We start from the raw sequence: 19,005 nt of genomic DNA, 5'->3' as shown, positions 1-19,005 counted from the left end.
TGTAATTATTGAAGACAAATGAAACAGTTTGCAATAAGTGACATACATAAAGGACGATTTTTGCAATTAACTCTAAAAGTTATGAAACTTAGGCCATGTGTACTCATAAAGCCTCTTTGTGAGCGTTATGCGATACGTGTCGTGCTACGTCACACAGAGGTTTTATGGGGCGTTATATTATTACAGCCCGTAGTTCTAAAGCCCCTACCTCATCATTACTTAGGGTTATATTTATAGGAAATATGGAATATTAATTGACTTTAATTTTTTTTACATTTGACCGTTTGTAACGGTTACTTTTTGAAAATAAACCACCAAAGCGCCGCTATGTGTATAACGCTGCATCCAAGATATGCCCCCATAGCGTCGCCTGTCGTGGTGTGGCGGGCGCTATGAGGCGCGATCACCCAAAAATCCCCACACATGGCGCCCCACTACGTATAACCTTATATATAAAAGTAGAAGAATTATCTGCGCTCCGTAGCGCCTCTCAGTTATTAGTTTGGTTCAGTATGGGAATAATACACGATATAGCTAAAGGAAAAGATATGCCTAATAAGATATTGATACGTGTTATACATCAATCAAAATCGATAAAAACAAATATCGGTGCTGGTAATGATGTTCTTCGCCCGACATAGGTTCGGTTCATTGTGGAATTGGTACGTTACTGACACTTGCTATTGTTTACAACAAAACAAAACTCAACTTTGAGTACAATTCCGCTTTCTATGTTGTTTGTCAGACTCGACACAGAGTTTATACCGAGCACCATAAAAATGAATGTTGTTACCACTATTGAATTTGTTCAAAAGATAACGTGTTGTTTTGTCACGATAAACAAAAAAAAAACAATTATATTTTACCTGTTCGATTTTGAATAAAACCTCTATTGAAACAATGAAAAAATTCAATTATATTTTACCAATTCGATTTTGAAAAAAGAACAACTAAATGTTTGGTAACTTTAATGACACGTACATTTATGCTTCCATCACTTATACATAGTCACTCACACTTTTTTCGAAAAGAAAAATATATCTAGACACAGATAAAAACAGACACGTTGCATCGACGTACTTGAAATTTTGTAAAATCTTATATCTTAACTTATAATAAAAAAAACAACATACGTATAAACTAAATATAATAATAAAAAGGTAAAATATTAAAATATTATCTACCGTTCATCATCCTAGGCTTTTATAGTAAAGATATATAATGCATAACATATTGTAATTTTGGCATTAAAAACGTGGGGTTTAGATATAATAGGAAGTTTATTTGGCTAAGAAGTGTAGGAAGTAATTTTGACCATCCATTAGTTAATCAAGAGATAAGATTAAATGAGGGAAATTGAAGAGAAGAAAAGAGGCGCGTGTGTTTGTTTAGGGGCATTCTATTCAATCCAAGGCAATAGTTTCTCTATCCTCCAATTCCCCCCCCCCCCCCCCCCCGTTTTTTAAACGTTAATAACTCTTTCATACGACATTATTTTTTTATAAAAATTGCACCAAAAAAAACGAGCGTTTTTTTATCTTTAAAACGAGTATAATATTGCTGTATTTTCGAAAAAAAAAAATTTTAAAACCCAGTTGCATAAAACGCAATGGAAAAACCCAGTTGCGTAAAACGTAATGAAAAAAAAACCCTAAAAAATGACATTTTTCTAAAACGCAATACACCAAAAACACAAATAAATGTCTTATTTATAAAACGCAATGTCCAGAAAACACAAATAAATGTCTTATTTCTAAAACGTAATAGCCTAAAAACACAAAAGAAAGTGCACTTTCAAAAACACAATGGACTGAAAACACATAAAAATGTGTTTTACCTAAAACGCAATGCACCAAAAACACAAAAAAATGTCTTATTTCTAAAACGCAACGGCCAGAAAACACTTAAAATGTCTGTTTTCTAAAACGCAATGGACTGAAAACACATAAAAATGTGTTTTACCTAAAACGCAATGCACCAAAAACACAAAGAAATGTCTTATTTATAAAACGCAATGGCCAGAAAACACTTAAAAATGTCTCCTTTCTAAAACGCATTGGCCAAAAAAAAACAAAAGAAAGTGTTCCCTCTAAAACGCAATGGACTGAAAACACCTAAAAATGTGTTTTACCTAAAACGTAATGACTAAAAACACTTCAAAAATGTATTTTTATAAAACGCAATGGCCAGAAAACAGATAAAAATGTCCTAATTCTAAAACGCAATGGCCTAAAAACACCAAAAAAGTGTTTTCCAGAGACAATTTACAAAAAGTTAAATTTTCTGATGCATTTTTATTAAAGCAATTTAATCGAAATTTTTTTTTCTGAAAACACCTAAAAATGTGTTCAACCCCAGCCAGGGGCTCTGCCCCTTGGACCCCGCCAGGGGCTGCCGCCCCTGGGACCCTGTTACCAGGGCGCTGCCCCCGGACCCTCGCCAAGATCGTAAAACGCAATGATTAAATCAAAAACCCAGATAATAAAAATGAAATTAAAGAATTTCTTACATGTATCAAAGCCGGTTTGTTCAACGATTGACGAAATTTGAATGATTGAAACACTTATCAGAGATCGAATCGAACGGATCGAGTGATTATCTTCAAAATCACCGAAAAAAACGAGATTTTGTATGAAATTAAACTAGGTTTTCTTCAAAAAAAGCTGACAAACACATTGATTTGGTGTTTGAATCATTGATTGGTGACGAAACTCGCACTATAATGTAGTGATTATTGAGATAGAAAGTGAAGAAATGGTTGAAGATGGTGGGGTTTGAAAATGGTGGGTTTTGATGTTACTGGGAAGAAGAAGGAAGAATAAAAGGATATGATTGACTAAAATACCCCTCCTCTTTATTTTAAATTATGCCACATGTCCTAATCCTATTGCTTCCTATACTTACTAGCCAAACTAAACTTTCTATTTGATCCTCACCCTAAAAATGTATTATAGGATGAAAATACTCAATATAGTTATATATATTTTAGGCTTTGTAGTTTTTATAAAAGTGTTAGAAATTTATAAAAGCACGTTTTTAGTATGACCAAAACCCTCCTCTACTCTTATAATAAATTTTAGGTTTTTTGTTTTTTTTTTTTTTGAAGTGCTAGAAATTTATAAAACCATGTTTTTCAGCATGACCAAAACCCTCATCTACTCTTATAGTTAGAGAATCATTACAATAATCATATTGATACCACTTATTTAAGATACAACGACTCAATTAGTACTACTTGACAATTCCTACTACGCACATTTTTTTTTTTGAAACGAGAACTTCATTAACACACACCGAACCCGAAAATCGGGACGACAAAAAACACACAAAAAAACTTATATATTAACAAATTTACACCAATCCCCTCAAACAAAAGAACCCTTCTTAGCCCTATGTTTATACCAAAGGAAACTAGTCGATCTAACTTCACTAAAAACATCTTCAACTCCGCTTCTCTTCCCACTGAATCTAATATCATTTCTGGTCTTCCATAAAAACCAACAAGAAACAACAATGATACCTCTTAACGCCTCTTTCTCTGATGCCCGCCTAGGCTCATGTTCATGAATGTCAAACATATTATTGTGGAAAGTATTTTCTCTTTATGGCCATATTTTTAGATTCCGTTTTCTTGCCTTAGTTTATGGCTAGAATTATTTGTTTCCTTTTCCTTGTTCTTGTATCTAGTATATATGTTCTGTATTGGAGCCTTGTTGGAATAATAACAAAACTACAATATTCAATATCTGTTTATATGGTATCAGAGCAGGTAATATACTGCTCTTCCATTAAACCCTAACATCTTCGACCGCCAAGAACAATGGCCGGAGAAGATGACTCCACGACAGCCAAAACTCCAAACCAAAACCAAAATATCGACCACTCCTCTCCGCACTATCTCCACCCCTCCGAAATCCCCTTGACAGAAACCTCTCCAGGTAACGTTAGACACGAAGATAAGTGGATTGTCGATTCGGGTGCTTCAGAGCACATAACACACAGGCAGAAATGGATCGAAAATAAAGTGAGAACTTCGAATGAAAAGCCGGTCACTATTCCTAACGGTCTGCACGTTCCCGTAGAAGGAAGAGGGACTTGCACTTTACCAAATGGTCTAAAAATTGAGAATGTTTTGCACGTTCCAAAATTCACGTGTAACCTCTTGTCGGTTAGTCGGTTGTCACAAGACCTACAATGTACAGTAACATTTTTCCCAACCTTTTGTGTGATGCAGGACTTAGCAACGAGGAGGTTTATTGGAGCGGGTAAATGCATGGATGGTCTTTACGAGATGGACATGGTGGGTAGTGAAAGGAAAGGGTTGATGGTAACTATGGATACATGGAATAGGCGTTTGGGGCACGCATCACATGAGAAACTTTCTCGGTTTGATTTTATTGAATTTCCTTCAAAAACTAGTACATCGTTTTGTGATTCTTGTGTTAAAGCAAAACATAAGAGATTGCCGTTTCCTATTAGTTCTATTAAAACCAAAGATTGTTTTGAGCTTTTGCATTGTGACATATGGGGGAAGTATAGAACGCCTTCACTCACTCAAGCAAGATACTTTCTCACCATTGTCGATGATTATAGCAGGGGTGTTTGGGTATTCTTGTTGAAACATAAAAATGAAGCAAGTGATTGTATTATTTACTTTCATCAATACATCAAAACCCAATTTTCAAGGCTAGTCAAACGTATTCGGTGTGACAATGGAGGAGAGTTTACCTATAATCGCATGAACAAGTTTTATGCCGAAAATGGCATCATCCTTGAAACCACATGTCCACACACGCCTCAACAAAACGGTGTTGTGGAGAGAAAGCATCGCCATCTTCTCGAAACAGCATGTTCTATCAGATTTGAGGCTAACCTACCAAAGAGATTTTGGGGGGAGTGCGTCTTAACCGCTGCTCACATTATCAATTGTCTTCCCTCCAAAGTCACAGGCAACAAGACGCCATATGAAATTATCCATAACGAAAAGCCGAATTTTAATCTTTTAAGGGTGTTTGGGTGTCTCGCCTACTATAGAAATACCGACACGAATGGTGACAAGCTCGAAGAAAGGGGGAAGCCAGGGGTATTTCTTGGTTATCCGGGCAGAACAAAAGGATACAAAATATTTGATGTACAAAGGGGTAAAATCATTGTTTCAAGAGATGTCAAGTTTGTTGAGAACATCTTTCCTTACAAAGGTGACCCACATGACCATGTGTCAAAAGACGATGGTGTTTTCGGGTTTCCACCTTGGTACTATGGAGACCACAATGAAGAATGCAATATTAATCCAACACCAACTTCCGCTGCAGACAACGAAGATGAGACCAATGATGAGCCACAAGTGACTGAGCAAAATGTGGTTGAGAATGAAATGGATCCAATCGGACCCATTAACCCCGAAAATAATGAGGCCCAGCAACCGAACCCTCCCGACATGGAGGCCGAGGCCCAGCAACCCAACGATATCGAACCTCTTGAACGACAACCAAGAGAAAGAAGGGAACGTGCTAGATCGAAACGACTAAATGGGTATGATGTATCACTACCACCGTCCCTCGACCATGCCGCTCCTGTTTTTGATCAACGCTCCTCTACGGTACATTCCATGTCCAACTATATTTGCTATAATAATTTTTCACATTCTCACAAGGCCTTCATGTCGGCCATCGATAAAACCAATGAGCCAAGAACCTTTAAACAAGCTGTGCAGAATGAAAACTGGGGGGTAGCTATGAAACGAGAAATAGAGGCTCTTGAAATGAACGGAACGTGGACTCTTGAAGACTTTCCGAAAGGTAAGAAGGCCATCGATTCCAAGTGGGTTTACAAGGTTAAGTACAAGCCCAATGGAGACATTGAAAGATACAAAGCCTGCTTGGTTGCTAAAGGTTTCACACAAATGGAAGAGATCGATTTTCATGACACGTTTGCTCCGGTTGCCAAGTTGGTTACCGTTCGAACCATTTTTGCAGTCGCAGTCAAACGAAACTAGATAGTTCATCAATTGGACGTGAATAATGCATTCCTGCATGGTGATTTGAATGAGGAGGTGTACATGAAGATACCTCAAGGTAGGAGAACAAAGTGTGTCGTCTAAGAAAGTCTCTTTATGGGCTCAAATAGGCGTCGAGAAATTGGTATCATAAGTTTACCACAGCTCTTGTCGAAGCCGGTTTTAGACAGTCAAAGGCGGACCATTCCTTATTTATTTTCAGGAGGAAGGAAATATATGTTGCAGTCTTAATCTACGTTGATGACGTGATTCTGGTTGGAAATGATACTACGAGAATGAGCGAGATAAAATTGTTTCTGAATTAACGTTTCAGCATAACAGATCTTGGAAATCTTAAGTATTTTTTGGGGATCGAGGTCACTCGAACGGAAGAAGGTATGGTACTTAGTCAAAGGAAGTACACTCTCGACATTATTGAAGATGGTGGTATGCTTGGATGCCGGCCGAGTCCGATACCTATGGAACAAAATCTAAAGTTGGAAGCAGGAAAGGAGGAAGATCGGGTTTATCCAAGTCATTATCGGCGACTTGTCGGGAGGTTGCTCTATCTCCAGGCCACACGTCCCGATATTGCCCATTCGGTTAGTATCCTAAGCCAGTTTGTGGCGGATCCTCGTACAAGTCATCTTGAAGCCGCTACAAGGGTCGTTAGATATTTGAAGGCAACCGCTGGGCAAGGCATCCTATTGCCGAAGACAGGGGGAAACAATCTCGTGGCCTATACCGATTCCGACTGGTTAGGTTGTCCTTTCACTAGAAGGTCAAGAACCGGGTACCTTCTTCTCCTCGGGGGTGGTCCCGTTTCTTGGAAGTCAAAGAAGCAGTCGGTCATATCTCGATCCTCGGCTGAAGCCGAAGATAGAGCCATGGCCACAACAGTTAGTGAAATCCTTTGGCTGCGATGGCTCCTCAGTGATCTCGACACTCCCAAACAGCTCCAACCACCGTCTTCTGTGACAACATTGCAGTCAAACACATTGCAAATAACCCGGTTTTCCATGAGCGTACTAAACATGTCGAAATGGATTGCTATTTTGTCCGCGAACGTGTCGAGTCGAAGGAAGTTGAACCGGTTTACATCAACACCAACCATCAAGTGGCGGACTTGTTTACCAAGGCTCTCAGATCGAAATAGTTGGAGGTTTTAATTGGCAAGTTGGGCGTTCGGAATCTTCACGCTCCAACTTGAGGGGGAATATTATTGTGGAAAGTATTTTTTCTTTATGGCGATATTTTTAGATCCCGTTTTCTTGCCTTAGTTTATGGCTAGAATTATTTGTTTCCTTTTCCTTGTTCTTGTATCTAGTATATATTGACTGTATTGGAGCCTTGGTGGAATAATAACAAAACTACAATATTCAATATCTGTTTATAATGCAAATCACGGATAGAAAAAACAAAGAAATTCCTAACCCGACACCACAGGGTAATCCTTTCTCATAACCCCAAAGCCAGCGAACAAGCCGTGAAAATATGATCAACCGAATCCGAGCCCGAGACGCAATAACTACACACATCATCATCGAGCATCACACCCCTCCTGACCAAAGCGTCCACCGTCAGAATCCTATCCATCTCCGCACGCCACACCAGGATGTTACATTTGAGGGGAACCCATTTACACCAATCTAAGACATAGCGATTACTGTAATCATTCTTCGAATCGATGGTCCTTTTAACAGCCACAACTGAGAAAACTCCCGAATCATTACCGACCCACTCCCACTTATCCGGCCCGTTAGACAGAATAACAGCTCGGAGGGCTGCAGAAAGCATATCCCATTCATATCTTTTGGTTGCGGAAGCCGGGTCGTTTTTCCACAGCGATAAACCTTCCCCTTCAAGTCTATCACGAACACTACACTCCATACTGGTGTAGTGTTTTATTCCTGGCCCACTTCCCTACACTCCATACTGGTGTAGTGTTTTATTCCTGGCCCATACTGGCCTAAGAATAGTATCTGTCTAAGTGCTGGCATTGTCAGCATGTGTCTGAGTTATCCGCTTACTGTGCTAACTGTGCTTTGTGCATCAGGTCTGTCACTAAGAGTCTGTATGAAATAATTGGAGTGACTGTATGTAAAGAATGCACATGTATGTATATAACATAAATCAGTAAGCAGTTTAAAGCGTCAGATGTAATCAAGCACAGTCATTAAGCACATAATTAGGGTTAATTAATTTGTACAGTACCTGTAATTATGCGGGTTGTCACATTCTCCCCCCGTTAAGAAAATTTCGACCCGAAATTTTAAGTTCTACTTCTAGTTGCAGGGGTCTTGGGTAATAAATGTGGGTACTTGGCCTTCATGCGATCCTCACGCTCCCACGTGAATTCCGGGCCGTGTCGTGCATTCCATCGAACTTTAACGAGTTTGACACTACTCCGGCGTGTCTTGTTAACCTTCCAATCCGTAACCTCAACCGGTTCCTCAACAAAGTGGAGTGTATCGTCAATATGGACCTCGTCAGCAGGCATGACAACTGTCTCTTGAGTTGGACTCTTCTTCAGGTTCGATACATGGAATGTATCATGAACGCCATTAAGTTCGGCAGGTAAGTCCAATTTGTATGCTACAAGCCCAATCCTTTGCAGGATTCTGAAAGGACCAATGTAACGCGGATTCAGCTTCCCACGCTTTCCAAAGCGTGCCACACCCTTCCAGGGTGAAACCTTTAACAAAACCATATCCCCAACTTGAAATTCCAAAGGTTTCCTCCTTTGGTTTGCGTAGCCTTTCTGTCTGTCACGAGCTGCCTCGATGCGTTTTCGAATTTGAAAGATCTTGTCTGTTGTTTCTTAAACCATTTCGGGGCCAACCAGCTGTCTATCACCCGCATCAGCCCAGCATAGCGGCGATCGACACTTTCGTCCATAAAGCGCTTCGAATGGCGCGGCTCCAATACTGGTGTGGTAGCTGTTGTTGTACGAAAATTCGACCAAGGGTAAGTGTTTGTCCCAGCTACCACCCAGGTCCATTACGCATGCTCTCAGCATATCTTCCAAGGTTTGAATTGTTCGTTCACTCTGGCCATCCGTTTGTGGGTGAAATGCTGTACTCAGATTCAATTGAGAACCAAATGCTTCTTGGAAGGACTACCAAATCCTTGATACAAAGTGTCCATCTATATCAGAGATAATCGAGAGAGGCACTCCATGACGTGCAACAATCTCCCTCATGTATATTTCAGCGAGTTTACTCGTGTTGTCCTTTTCCTTGATCGGCAGGAAGTGCGCAGACTTTGTCAGTCGATCTACAATTACCCAAATTGTATCATGGCCCTTGGGCGTCTTTGGCAATTTCGTTATGAAGTCCATGGAAATCTGTTCCCATTTCCATTGGGGTATTACAGGTTGTTGCAGGAGACCTGAAGGTTTTTGGTACTCGGCTTTGACCTTGGCGCAAGTTAAACATTTGCCGACATATACTGCAACATCGCCTTTCATCCAAGGCCACCAATAGAAATCCTTAAGATCTTGGTACATTTTATCCGCTCCTGGATGAATCGAGTATCGTGACTTGTGAGCCTCATCGAATACAACTTTTCTCAATCCTCTAAACAGAGGAACCCAAATTCGATTCATGAAACACAATGCTCCTTCCTTGTTTGGCACTAACTGTTTCTCCATCCCACGGAGATACTCATCCTCGATATTCCTTTCTTTCAAGGCCTCTCTCTGCGCGACACGAATGCGCAACGAGAGGTCCAGCTGAACAATCATTTCTAAAGCCCTAACCCTTATGGGCTTAATCCTTTCTTTTCGACTTAGGGCGTCAGCAACTACATTCGCCTTTCCTGGGTGATACTTGATTTCACAGTCGTAGTCGTTCAACAGCTCAACCCAGCGTCTCTGTCTCATGTTAAGTTCTTTTTGATCGAAGATGTGCTGTAAGCTCTGGTGATCAGTGAAGATTGTACATCTCGTCCCATACAAATAGTGTCGCCAGATCTTCAATGCGAACACTACGGCGCCTAACTCCAAGTTATGCGTGGTGTAGTTCTTCTCGTGAACCTTCAGTTGGCATGAGGCATAGGCTATGACCTTCTGTTGCTGCATCAACACGCAGCCTAAACCCTGACGCGAGGCGTCACAATACACCACGAAGTCATCCATGCCTTCGGGTAGAGCTAAAATCGGTGCGTCACAAAGCTTGTTTTTCAACAACTAAAACGCTTCTTCTTGCTTATCGCTCCAATCAAACTTCTTGTCCTTTTGTGTGAGTGCGGTCAGAGGTTGAGCGATTTTAGAAAAATCCTCAATGAATCTTCGATAATACCCAGCCAGACCTAAGAATTGCCGAATCTCGGTTGGCGTTTTCGGGGACTCCCAATTCTTGATCGCCTCGATCTTTGTGGGATCCACATGGATTCCATTTCCATTAACCACATGTCCAAGAAACTGGACTTCGCGTAACCAAAACTCACATTTCGAGAACTTAGCGTACAACTTCTCCTTTTTAAGTAGCTCAAAAGTAGCTCTTAAGTGTTGCTCGTGTTCTTCCTTCGTCTTCGAGTAGATCAAAATATCATCGATGAATACGATTACAAACTTGTCGAGGTACGTCTTGCAGACTCTGTTCATCAAGTCCATGAAAACTGCTGGAGCGTTTGTCAACCCAAACGGCATTACAAGAAACTCGTAGTGTCCATATCGAGTTCTAAAAGCAGTTTTGGGAATACTTTCCTCTTGTATTCTCAATTGGTGATAACCCGATCGTAGATCGATCTCTGAGTAAAAACTCGAACCTTGTAGTTGATCGAACAGGTCATCGATCCTTGGCAAAGGTTATCTGTTCTTGACAGTCAACTTGTTTAGCTCGCGGTAGTCTATACACATACGAAAGCTACCATCCTTCTTCTTAACGAACAAAACTGGAGCTCCCCAAGGTGAGAAGCTTGGTCTATGAATCCCTTGTCTAACAGCTCCTGGAGTTGCGTTGACAGCTCTTGCATCTCTGAAGGTGCAAGTCGATAAGGTGCCTTAGCCACAGGCGCGGCGCCTGAAACTAAGTCAATGTGAAATTCGACTTATCTTGGAGGCGGCAATCCTGGCAAGTCTTCTGGAAAGACTTCAGGATATTCCTTCACGACAGGAATGTCTTCGATCTTTGGCTCAGCGGCCTCCTTATCAACGATATGTGCCAAGAAGGCAACACATCCTTTCTTCAAGCACTTCCTAGCTTTCAAGCAGCTAATGATCCTCAATGGCGTATCGCGCTTTTCTCCATGAACTATGATCGTCTCTCCATCGGCCATTGGGATGTGGATGGTCTTCTCGTGACAAACCACCTCGGCTTTGTTGCTAGACAACCAATCCATCCCTATTACCACGTCGAAGCTTCCCAACTCGACTGGCAGTAGGTCTAGCGTAAATTCGTGTCCTCCCAGTTCTATCATGCATCCCCGGATAACTTCACTCGTTTCCACTAGTTTCCCATTCGCCAATTCAATAGAGTACGGAACGTCTAACTTACTAGCAGTTAACCCAAGCATATTCTTAAATTCTAACGATACGAAACTATAATCGGCACCAGTATCAAAAAGAACAGACGCATAGCGTTGATTTATAGGGAACGTACCAGTGACAACATTCGGATCTTGGCGCGCTTCCCTCGCACCAATGTTAAAAACTCAGCCTTGCGCTTGATTTAGCTTTGGGCATTCCCTTTTGAAGTGCCCAATGTCCCCACAGTTGAAGCATCCTGGCCCTCGGCCATTCCCATTTCCATTTCCGCCTCGTTTTCCGTTTGTTCCCCGGTTACCAGCTTGATTCGGGGCATTCCCACGATTTCCGTTTCCCCCATTATTTCCTTGCGGCCTGTTTCCATTACCACGGTTGTTGTTATTGTAACCCCTTTGACCACCTTGGCCTGATCCAACCCAACACGTCTCCTTTGAGTAGCCTGTCTACCCGCAAGGTTCGCATTTTCTGAGTCGGCACGGGCCGGGATGATGGAACTGACATGTACCACACTTGGGCAAAGTGCCCATGTAACCTTTTCCTCTGTTTTCATCACCAGTCTTGGCCCTGTTCGGCGTGTTTGATTCACTTCTCTTGCTACCACTGCTAGTTCCTTGCTTGAAGTTGGAAAACTTCCGTTTGTTTTCCCCCGACGACTCCACATGAGTCTCTTTCTTTTTCTGATCATCCTTTGAAAACTTGTTTAGCCTGATGGCTTCTTCAGTCAGTGAGATGCTCAAATCGATGGCTTCAGTAATGGTTTCCGGTTTAGACGTTGTGACCATGCTCATAATCTGAGGTGCTAACCCCCAGATGAAACGTTCCACGCGCTTGAATTCGTGCGTGACCATGTACGGCACCACATGGGATAGATCATGAAACCTTTGAACATACTCAGCGATTTTTGGTCCTTCCATCCTTAGGTTCCAAAATTCGGTTTCCAATCTCTGGATCTTAGCCCTGGAGTAATACTTCTTGCGCATCAACTCTTTCAATTCAGCCCAAGTCATGGCGTATGCTGCAGCCTCTCCTAGTGTTTGTACATGAAGATTCCACCATGATAGGGCACCATCAGTAAAGAGCCCAGTGATGTATGTAACTTGTTGTCCCGGTGCACGTTTGCTCATTCTTATTGTCGTCTCCGTCTTTTCAGTCCAACGAGTGAAAGCCACGGCACCTCCAGTGCCATCAAAGTTTTGCGGCTTGCAATCTAAGAATTGCTTGAAAGTACACCCTGTACAAGCAATGTCATTTATAGAAATCATTAGCAGTCGCACAAAAATCATCCACGTATAGTGTAATGTGTCTCCTCTGACTGATCATTACCATTCGGAGGGTTGTTGTTGTTGTTTGAAATGTTTCCGCTTGAGTCTCCTTGAGAAGCAGCATATTGTGCAATTGCGGCAGCGATGATTCCTTGCAGTTCTGCCTGGCTAGTCGACATGCGTGTGTCGCGTCGTGGAGGCATTTTCTAGAGGATGTTCCATATTGGTCAGGTCATAGTAAGTATGATAATCATACGTATATGTAGTAACATTCATCATTCTCATAACATCTCATGTCATAATCATAACAAATAATCAACAATGCATGGATTTAAAAGACTTGCGATTTAAGTTTCATAAACAAAACACCAATACAGTTTCACAATTTCACCATATGTCAAAATATACTAAGGGCTACATCACCCTTGTCTGAGTACAATAACAAATAAATCAAAAACCAAAATCGTGGTCTCAAAAAGGTCTTCATAATCATGGATCTAGCGCTGTCTTCCCACTAAGAGTAGCCGGTCTGTGGAAGATCTGAAATCCCTGTTGCCCCGAGTATCCCTAAGCTGACGGTGGAGGAGGAGGTGGGAAACGAGAGAAAATCAATCGGCGCAACTGCACCAAATCCTCCTCAAGTGCATAGGCAAAGCGCAACACGAAAGCAACCTGTCGATCGAGAGGGAGGAAATGAACATCTGAATCCTGAGATGATGGAAAGGAAGTGTGCAAATAGAGTCTGACAGGGACAGTGAGGATGTGGAGCTCTCTCCAACCGCTGGACACATCGTCTCAAGGCGTCCCACTGTAACTGTAGTGACGTGAGCGTGTCCTCTACAGAGTATCCATCATGGAATGGATGATAAGGGTCGGATACAGGCATGACATGGGGTGCTGGCCATAGGGATGGTTCACCCATCGGGGCTGAAACCGGAAGTGTAATGTGTGGGGTAAATGCAAACTGTGAAGTGATATGGGGAAACTGGGTCACGAAAGGTGCAGAAAATGACACTGGTGGAACAAAATCTGGATAAGGGACCTGCGGTAAGAACTAGCTATCCTCTGGCATGAATGGGGTGTGGCCGAAGGGCTGACTCGACGAATCCCTCCCCAGGTTGGGGCAGAGGAATGTCCTGAAGGAAAGTGATAGGAAGGTCAGTACCATGGGTACCAGATGTGGATGGAGGAAACAAGGGAGCATCGAGTGGTACAGCGATGGGTGTGGGAGGGGGAGTGACTGGGACTACGTACGGAGGGTAGTCATCCTCCACAATCCACCCATTGCTGGAGTTAGCGTACCTCGGGTCAATGCGGGTAGCAAACGGTGCCAGGTCATCAAAAATCGCCATGGGATCGGGTATGGGTGCTACATCTGGTATCTCAACGGCTGGTGGTGCAACAACGGGTGTATCAGTGACAGGAACAGGGTCAATGGCAAGAACGAGCTCGGAAATGTCTGGAGCGGGCTGATAATCAGCAAGCATGGCAGGAATCGGATCATTTGGATGAACAGGAGCCTCAGCAGGCTGCTCCAACTCCATCTCCTCATCAGCGTCCATGTGAGAATGTAACCGAATCCCAACGGTGGGATATGAGAAGCTATCGACTCAAAGGAACCTGAAGCGGACGAATCAGACTGAACCTCCATATCAGGAAGCTCGACCATGGGAACAATAGGATCAACAACTGGGACATCAACAAGTGGAACACCATCCTCCACCGGGGCCCCACCATCCTGGTCTCCCTCCGGGGGACCCTCTATGAGTAGGTCGATGTCACCATCGGGTAACGCGTCGATAGGTTATTCCTCGAAGGGAACTGCAGCGAAGGGGAGAGGGGCAGGGATTGGAACAAGAGGTAGGTCCTCTCCTGGTGGGCCGTCAGCTAGGGGTACGTCGTCTCCGAAGATCGGTAGGGCAAAAGGCTGAAAGTCGTCTTCATCGGTGCTCGTGGTGTCTGAGGTGTAAACTCCCGAATCGGTAGCCATCTCGTCATCAGAGGTAAAAGCCCTCGGGTCACTCGCGTCGGATACTCCACTACCAGATGATACCATGGTGTCTGTAACACAACCACAACATATGCACACAAATAAGGTAAGCATGTAAACAAATAACAATGAAATCATGTATGCATCCTAGTCTTCCCAGACTATCCCACCCAATCTCTAAGACTGAATTCCCTAGTCTCTCAGACTAACTCCCTGGCCTCTAAGACCAACCTCCCAGTCTCTAAGACTAATTCCCTGGCCTCTAAGACCAACCTCCCAGTCTCCAAGACTCAAATTTTCCCCAGCCTCTAAGGCTAAACATCCCCAATCTCTAAGATTGAATCCCTCAGTCTCTAAGACTGAAACCTCCCTCAGTCTCGAAGACTGAACTCCCTTAGTCTCTAAGACTGATACGAAAATTTTGAAAAGTGTATTTGTGCCCTTTTTGTTTGTAAAAATGTTTGTGCCCTGGATCTGGACTTTTAGTGTATGCAAATGTAAAAACGTTTGAAAACATTTTCGTGAGAGCCCTAGTGATCATAGTCTAGACTCGAGAAGGAATCCTAGTTCGCTATGATCGAGGCTCTGATACCAAGCTGTCACACCCTGGCTTTTGCGGAAGCGTGGGTTTATTTGGTGTGACTTCTTAATACCATAGCAACAATCACAACAATGCTATATGATAAAAACGTAAGATGTTCATCCATTAAAGTAGTTTAGAAAATGCATAACATATTGTCTTTAAAACATCAACCACAAAATGCATTACAAAACATGACTTGTTTAAAGAAAAAAAAAGTTCATAAGACTCGACGAAATGCTACCAACGACACAAGGATTTGAGACATGCAACTCGTCCAGGAAAGAGTTACACTTCCCAAACCTACGACTCCGGATGACATCCTTATTTAGTACGCAGCTAATCATGCATCACTTGCCAGATCCAAATTAATTCCCTGAAATACATGTAGTTTAAAAAGTCAACAAAAAGTTGAGCGAGTTCATGTGTAAGTCTGTATGTATAAACCGTTTAATATGTCTGTAAGTAAAAATAGTCCCTGGTATGTAGCAATAAGGAAAAACTGATCACCATTGGGTTGCAAATCCAATAGAATATGTGAATGATGCAGGAAGACTCAAACCTAGCAAATTTGTCTCCGGTATGAAGACATAGTCACCACTATGGGCCCCCGGCCTCATGGGTGTGGGCTCGCTACACCCAAATAGATCTATCACTCATGTCCCGTGGTCCTACGTTGAGGATTAATGGCCTTAAGTGTCATGCCCACCACTCACTTGATCGCGTAATAAAAACCCTCCTTAAGTTAACCATACCATGTAAATAAATGTCTAAAATAATTTGTAAACATGTATTCCACCCCCGAAGTATAAAACCGAAAACAGTAAAGGAATAGGGGGTCATGAACTCACCGTAGTGCGTCTTGACTCGAATCTTAACTCTTTCCGCTACACGACAACCTACAACGTACTAATGTCTATTAGACGAACGGGCCGTGCCTTGGCTTAGAGTTTAGTGTTTTGAGTTATGTAACTTTGGTATTATGTTGTTAAAATAATAATAATTATTTTAACTTAACTATCGTTCTTAGAAAAATAGTTAGACAACTATTTCGTATAAATTTTCTCGAATATTTTACTAAGTGTTCGGATTCTCGGAAATTTCGGCAGAGTCTCCTCTGTAAATAGGGGTGTCCATGCTTAATTAGCATATCATTTTCTTTTACATATATCCAATAGTTCATTTTCAATAACCATACCGACATATAGACATACAAAACGTTACATACTTTATTTCAGCTTTATTACTTGAAACCGGACTGTTTTCGAGGATTTTTATAAAATGGTTAACCTCTTCCAAAAATTGTCAAATTTTTACAGAAGGTTCTATATGTTCCAAAATTTACTATGTAAAAATATCAAAGTCCAGTTCGTTACCCATATTTTATAGAAAATCATTTTCTCGACTGCAATCAGATTTGTTACTTTCTGATTGCAGTTTACGTAAATATTCACTAAAAATTAACCGTAAGTCTGTTTGACGAAATTCCAGTTGGAGGGTCATCCTGACAACGGTGACCAACTACTGTAAAAATTCCATGAGTCAGTTTCACTCAGGTTTCAGGTTATGACTTCGAAAACAACACACTTTTTTGCAGTAAAAATGCAGCTTGAGCTGCTGTCCAAAAATAGTCTTTTAAAAATAGTAAACCGTCTCGAAAAATTACGATTCCAGTGCCATTTGTTTAGTTATTCCAAAATACACATTTTAGGCTTCAGAAAATCAGTTTTTCGATTTAAAATGGTCCCGTTATAGCCTGTTGAAGTTGGCTGGAAATCCAACTCAGCAAGCTGTTTACATTGTAGAAGTGACTAAAAACGCGTAAACAAGGACCCTAACCATGGTTTATTGATGAACAAATGTTAAAACTTCAATCATGCTTTAACCAACCCTAAACCATCCAGATTTCAACTTCATACAACCCTTTTATCTATGCTTTTTATGCAGAATTTTAAGTTCAACATTTTAGTGTTTTAGCTTTTGTGTGTGTCATGAACATTCAAACAAAACATAACAAGAACAAGATGGAACAAGGGTGTGAAGGGACTTACTACTAGCACAAGGCTAGGGTAGTAATCTTAGGACAAAGATGATGGTGAAATGTTAGTGACAAAGGCTTGAATCAAGCTTCCTCGAGAACCCTTCAATCTTGCACTTCTATGGAGGAACCTCAAACTTGAATGAGAGCTTTTAGTGAAGAAAATGGAGGTGGTGAAGGATGGTGGTGGTGAAATCGGTTATGGGGAGGGGGGGGGGGGGGGTGTGTGTGCCGAAAATAAGAGGGAGGAGGGAGGAGGTTGAGTGTAGAGTTTAGAGGAAATGATGAACAATCTTGGAAACATGCAATTCTAGTTCCTAGGGTAATCATACCCAATAACTCTTGGCCAATAGAACAAGGATTCACTTTACACAATATCTAAACAAAATATTCTTTTATCATTATGGCAGATTTTCGGTTGGGGGGGGGGTAAAATGTAAATTTTTGGTAACTAGTAGGTATTAAGTTAGAAGGTTAAGGGTATTTTCAAGTATAGTGGGTGTATGTCATGTTTACATGGTGTATAGGGATTTTGTGACCATAAATAATTTAAAATGATAAAATAATATTTCTGACAATATTTTTGTGTCTCGGGTAATGTCTGGTTGTTCGGTTTCGCATCGTTCCGTTAAAGCGTTTAATTGTCCCGTATAGCGTCTTTTGTGCATCTTTTTGTAACGAAATTAATTCAACACTTAGGAAAGTGTCCATGACCATTTAGTCAATACTCTGTATAATATGAGTGTGTTAAAAGCTGAATTGTTACTAAAAATGCGGAATTCTGCAATTAAATTGCATTTTAGGCACTTTCCGGCACTCAAACTATCACCTAGTGACATAGTCTTATGGTCCTCACTTCCCTACACTCCATACTGGTGTTGTGTTTTATTCCTGGCCCATACTGGCCTAAGAATAGTATCTGTCTAAGTGCTGGCATTGTCAGCATGTGTCTGAGTTATCCGCTTACTGTGCTAACTGTGCTTTGTGCATCAGGTCTGTCACTAAGAGTCTGTATGAAATAATTGGAGTGACTGTATGTAAAGAATGCACATGTATGTATATAACATAAATCAGTAAGCATTTTAAAGCGTCAGATGTAATCAAGCTCAGTCATTAAGCACATAATTAGGATTAATTAATTTGTACAGTACCTGTAATTATGCGGGTTGTCACAGAATATGTGCATAGTTTCATGATATAAAAAATGTGTTCTATTTCGTTGTTGAAGGGGTATGGTCCCAAAAAGCCGCGCAGACCAATCAGGTCGCGCGCTGGACCATACTAATTAATCAATAAGCGGATTAATCTAGGGACCTCGTGCGGGCTGCTCAAGTAAAACCTTGACCTCGTGCAAGACCTAAGCAAGGGGTAACGTCAGTTTCACACTTAGTATTCTGAATAAGAGCCTTTAATTCCTACATCCCTGTGCGGGCTAGCTACGTGCATAACAAGGGTCGCGTAGGAGTTACGGCGCAGGGCCACTTTAGAAAGTACCAAAGGTACGAGTGGTAGAAGAACGACCCAATCAGCGTCCACCAGGTTGTGCTCTATCATGCTCCACGATCGACTGACGTGCAGGAGACAGAGAGTACACAAGGACGCCTACATGGCACCAATCAGGGGGCGGCGACAGCTGCCCCATGATCTCCACT

General features: G+C 41.7%; 1 protein-coding gene across 1 annotated transcript; it reads right to left on the bottom strand.

Annotated features, from left to right (window-relative positions):
* Positions 1 to 13,803: 13,803 nt before the first annotated feature.
* On the bottom strand, positions 13,804 to 14,307 carry LOC110906377 (BCL-6 corepressor-like protein 1). Its single transcript, XM_022151520.1, has one exon. The coding sequence runs from the start codon at positions 14,305 to 14,307 to the stop codon at positions 13,804 to 13,806; it is 504 nt and encodes a 167-aa protein (XP_022007212.1).
* Between the last annotated feature and the right edge of the window lie 4,698 nt (positions 14,308 to 19,005).

This window comes from Helianthus annuus, chromosome 14 (genome assembly GCF_002127325.2).
Source record: "Helianthus annuus cultivar XRQ/B chromosome 14, HanXRQr2.0-SUNRISE, whole genome shotgun sequence".
NCBI classification, from domain to species: domain Eukaryota; kingdom Viridiplantae; phylum Streptophyta; class Magnoliopsida; order Asterales; family Asteraceae; genus Helianthus; species Helianthus annuus.
Note: the sequence above shows the minus strand (reverse complement) of the source record. Positions and strands in the feature narration are given on the sequence as shown.

Bases quoted from the DNA above. Each gene is read 5' to 3' on its own strand.
- LOC110906377 (XM_022151520.1), bottom strand. From the start codon at position 14,307: ATGGACGCTGATGAGGAGATGGAGTTGGAGCAGCCTGCTGAGGCTCCT.